Consider the following 5,000-nt stretch of genomic DNA (forward strand, 5'->3'; position numbering starts at 1 on the left):
CTCACCGCGCCGGGCAAGAGCTCGGTTGCCATCAGGCAGGTCACAGGGCCTATGCCAGCGCCGTAGGCCACCACAAACACGCTCAGGCAGGCCAAGGGGACCCACTGCGGCCACACTTGCGAGTCCTGCCGGAAGAAGTAGTCTCCGAGGATGGCAATGGCAACACTAGCCGCCAGAGAGGCAGAGATCAGGAGGGTCCGGCGCGGTAGGCGGCCCATGAGGAAGGAGCAGGCGATGTTGGCGACGAGGCGGGCGGAGCCCACCAGCAGCGAGCTCACGTGCGGAAGGATCCCCACGTTGACCTTGCGGAAGATGTGGACGACGAAGAGGACGACGACGATCTGCCCCGTGGCCTCCTTGAGCACCATGAGGACGATGGAGGCGAGGACCGGCAGCAGGAGGCGAGGCTGCCTCACCACGGACGCGGAGGACCGCCCGCACTCGTCCAGAGGACCCATGCCCAGGACCTCCTTCTCCACGTTGACGTCTGGCGCCCGGAGTTGCAGCAGGATGGCCTTCGCCTCCTCCGGCCTCCCGCGCTGCATCAGCCACGACGGCGACTCCGGCACCAGGAACACGACCACGACGCAGGGAAGGAAGAACAGCGGCATGATGAGGATGACGGTCGACCAGTGCAGGATGGCGGACAGGAAGTACGTGAGCATGAAGCCGAGGGAGAAGGCTGTGTCCGGGAGCACCCCGACGGCGCCGCGTCGACGCGCCTCAATCACCTCGCATGGGTAGATGTAGACGCTCACGGTGGCCGCGGAACACATCAGGCCCTGAGAAATATTCAGTGTGAAACAATAAACTTACAATATAAAGAGTAACTATGCCATTTGAAGGGTATAACGATCTGATATGAATAATTAAATGTCAGCTTGGTAATATACTGTTAATGATCATTTTTCAGTTTATCATATCTTATTGCTATAGTATTACACATAAGTAAATTATAAGAGGATATAAACAAATGCAAAAAAGCGAAACACACAAAAAATACACATAAAAGAGGAAAACAGAAGAAAAACCTCAGTGCAACACTCACCTGAAGGACTCTGACCGTCAAGAGAAGAGGCAGGTTGTGCACGCAGGTCAGGAGAACCGGCCAAGTGCTAGCAAGAAGAGGCAGGACAGCCAACAAGAGCCTCCTAGGACCGAGGACATCGTTCAAGTATCCTCCAATGATAGATCCTGCCACCGATACTGTCTGAGCCACGCTGACTGTCTCGAGAAAGCGGGAGAGTTAGTTAAGAAAGAGCTGAATTGTATTGTATGTGTGTGTGCCAAAAGAATAAAAATGTGTGTGTGTGTTAGTGTGTTTGTTTGTTTGTGTTAGTGTGTTTGTTTGTTGTGTGTGTTAGTGTGTTTGTTTGTTTGTGTGTGTGTGTTAGTGTGTTTGTTTGTGTGTGTGTTCTTAATTTTACGTGGTGTTCTTTTAAGTCGTGTTCATTTTGATATAGGGCTTTTTGATCTCTCTCTTAAAATATGACAAGACCTTTAACTAATCACCTAGTCCCTAGTCCCGAATCCTTATCAAACACCACATAAAAATCCCAATCAACTTCAGTCTGCTACCCACCGAACCATCCGGCTTCCACTTCGCTGAGTGTGACGTCCCCCTCGAGGCGCCAAGCATCGAGGGCGAGCGCTGGGAAGGCGATAACGACTCCGAGGACAACGCCCACCATAGCCACGCCCACCGCTGATGACAGCTATCGTGAACAGATGGAAGTTAGTAAACGCTGCAGTGTAATTGGTATATGCGTGTTATACATAGTGTATATGTGTGTATGTGAGGTTTGTGTTCCTATGTGCGTGATGTGTTTGAGTATTTGTATTTGTATGTTCTACGTGTATGTTTGAGTGCATGTGTTTATATTTGCTTGTTTTTGGAGGTTTTATGGGTATGTGTCGCCATACGTGCAGGTTTACAGAAGAGTGTGTATTTGTCTCCATATTCATACATTTACTCTGTGTGTGTTTGTGCCCATGTATCCAAGAGCATATGTATAACCACGTGTATCCGTGTATGTATGTATCAAAGCATACACAAGCAAACAACAAAAGCTCGTGCATTGACTCTTAAGATCATCATCATCATCATCAAGAAATGATCAAAGTCAAAGTTTCAAGATGAAAGAACAAAATAATAAAAAAGGAAGATTGAACATTGACATGAAAGAGCAAGGAACGAAACGTGAGAAAGAATACAAGGATGAAGAGCAATAAATATTAGAGAAACCTCTCTTTGTTACGGGATGCACGATCACCCGTCACCATGTTACATACTGTAGCTGAGAACAGAACCGGAAACGGGCACCAGTTCTGCTTGCTGGAACCGCTAGGTGCACGACCCACTGAAACTAGAAAGTCATCATCAGCTGTACTAATCCCCAGTTTATGAGGCTATCCATTTGCTCCTCACATTCGCTCACGTTTTTTTTTTTTTTTTTTTTTTTTTTTTTTTTTTTTTTTTTTTAGGCTTTGATTTATATATATATATATATATATATATATATATATATATATATATATATATATATATATATATATTATATCTATCTTTTCTTTTTCTTTTTTAGCACTTTTTTATTTTTTACTTCTTTCTTATTTTTTATGCACTGAACACTCAGTCCACTCATTATCATGGACTGTGATTCTCGCTTATTTGGAGAACCATTTCCACCAACTTGGTAAAGAAGAGGTGGTGCAATTAACCATTCAGTGGCGAAGGTGAATTCAGGTAATGTGAAGGTCTTTCAAATGATTTAGAATCAACAATTTTAGGCCAATCAGCTTAAATACGGAAATATATCATACTTGTATACAAACATGCAGAGTTGATTCATATAAACTTAAATATCCACTTACCCCACCACATATTTATACATGCGTGCATATTTTATACTCATATCCATACATTCCCATGCATGCAGGCATGCATAGATACATGCACAGATATATGTCTTAAACAATATGTTAGAGAACCGCACTAGGCACCACACTATAGTGGGTTTCTCTGCCACGCCGCACGTATGATTATGATCATTCATACACAAAGTCATACATGCAAACAAAGTTATACATTCAAAGTCATACTTCACTAAAATCTAGTTCTCGTTTTAGAAAATCTTAAATCCTTTTTTGTCAGTATCAACAATCTGTTATTCCCTTCATGCAATGATTAAACATGCTCATTTCCCAGCTCGGGGCTTCTGACACTACTATACACACTATTATATACCTTTGCAGGCAAGGTATATTTGCATACGATATTAAGAAAAAGGCAAAAGCAAACGTAGGGGTTTTCCAAAATTTGGGAATCGAAAATTGATTATTAAAAAAAAATCAAATCACAAGACAGTTAAAAGTTGCAAGCGTGATGAAAACAAAAAACCTAAACAGACAAGAAAATCGTTATTTGTTATCTTCCAATATTATCTTACACAATATGCATGCCCATAGACACTACAGACAATTTCACTGTTACTCTCACAGACACCCACCTGCTTGTGCTCTGGGGACCACATTCTCATTTCCGACAGGAGACTCGGGTCTTGAGGATTTATCAGGAACGAAGCAAACCTCCTTTAAGAAAAAAGAACTTTCAAAGCAATCCCCCAGAATTATTTCACCTCCACTTCACTTGCGGCGACTGAACTGAACTGATATTTGAAAAAAAGAACAAAAAAAATGATAATTTGATTTGCGAGCCTCAGTGGTAGAGAAGGGAGCTCGAGGCGGGAGTGGGTAAGGCAACGAGAGTCAGTCCCTTATATACGGTTCTTGCTGTGTGTGGTGCCAGCCTTTGCAACTGTCAACAGTGGTACTTTTTTCTCTTTCTTTTTTCCTGCTCTTCCTGTTAAGTCTTCTGTTTTTAGAGTTCCGGTATCTAAGGACTTACGTGTTTCTTTAACTACGCATTGTATTGTTGTGCAATTGTTCCTAGCAATTATGGAAATAAAGATTGCATCTGTGTGGCGTGTGTTGAAAATATAAGGGTATTACCGAAGATTTATGATCCATTCGTTTAACTAGTATTAGTATGTTGTAGTTTTTAAAAATTCACTTTGCAAAAGATGTTGCCTTTGCAAGAAGAAAATTAAACAAAAATAATCATATATATAATAGTCACGTGGTAAATCTCGTGGGTTCTGTAATAGAACAGATCAAGTCAATATCTCTAACTTTCGTTTTTTTAAAGAGAGTTTTTAGCAAAGCAGGATTAGAAAACATCAATTAATTAGATACCCAAACAATAACGCTTTCAAGCAATAGTGACTCAACGCATCCATAATAAAAACAACATTGATAAACCGCCACAAAAAACGCACAAAAAGTCCCTAACATTACAGAAAAAAACGAAATCAAAGAAAAAATTAGAAGAAGGAGAAAAAAACACATCCCTTACACACACACACACACCCCACACACACACACGCACATACAAACACTTACACCCCTTGCACACGTGTAGGTCATGCAAGACGAGGAAATGACATAATAACCTAACCTTTCCTAAGACCGACTTGGCGGATGGATATGCTAAAGGGGTAAGAAGGAGACGAGAAAGATCTAGTTGGAAGTCAAGCAATTGAGAGAGGCGCTTTCTTTGGGAAGGACTCATGGCACTTAGCGAGGGTTCTCATGGGCAGAGCGGGTCTTGCCGGCTGTTTGCTTGAGGAATATGTGTCTTTGTATGTGTGGGAGAGGGGGAGGGGGAGGGGGAGGGATAGAGAGGGAAGGAGAGAGAGAGAGAGAGAGAGGGGGGGGAGGGGAGAGAGAGGAGAGAGAGAGAGAGAGAGGGAGAGAGAGAAGAAATAAAAGAGAGAGAGAGAGAGAGAGAGGAGAGAGGAGGAGAGAGAGGGGAGGAGAGAGAGGAGAGAGAGGAGAGAGAGGAGAGAGAGAGAGAGAGAGAGAGAGAGAGAGGGGAGAAGAGGGGAGAGAAAATGAGAGAGAGAGAGAGAGAGAGAGGAGAGAGAGAGGAGAGAGGAGAG

The 5,000-nt window shown here is 43.2% G+C and overlaps 1 protein-coding gene across 2 annotated transcripts in view; it reads right to left on the bottom strand.

Moving 5' to 3' along the window:
• LOC122256906 (facilitated trehalose transporter Tret1) overlaps window positions 1-3,751 on the bottom strand; it is a 4,802-nt gene extending 1,051 nt beyond the window's left edge. Inside the window, exons 1-5 of one of the 2 annotated variants that reach the window (XM_043021883.2) lie at window positions 3,510-3,751; window positions 2,293-2,366; window positions 1,583-1,715; window positions 1,049-1,224; window positions 1-782 (exon numbers count right to left, since the gene is read on the bottom strand). The exon at window positions 1-782 is cut by the window's left edge and continues 1,051 nt beyond it. In XM_043021883.2, the coding sequence (XP_042877817.2) occupies window positions 1-782; window positions 1,049-1,224; window positions 1,583-1,691 (1,067 nt within the window). In that variant the 5' untranslated portion in view covers window positions 1,692-1,715; window positions 2,293-2,366; window positions 3,510-3,751. The remainder of the gene's footprint in view (window positions 783-1,048; window positions 1,225-1,582; window positions 1,716-2,292; window positions 2,367-3,509) is intronic. The other variant, XM_043021881.2, reaches the window with a different exon arrangement.
• Window positions 3,752-5,000: the final 1,249 nt, after the last annotated feature.

Source organism: Penaeus japonicus, unplaced genomic scaffold, assembly GCF_977035675.1.
Source record: "Penaeus japonicus unplaced genomic scaffold, GWHDUDI00000001_assembly GWHDUDI00000003, whole genome shotgun sequence".
Taxonomy (NCBI): Eukaryota; Metazoa; Arthropoda; class Malacostraca; order Decapoda; family Penaeidae; genus Penaeus; species Penaeus japonicus.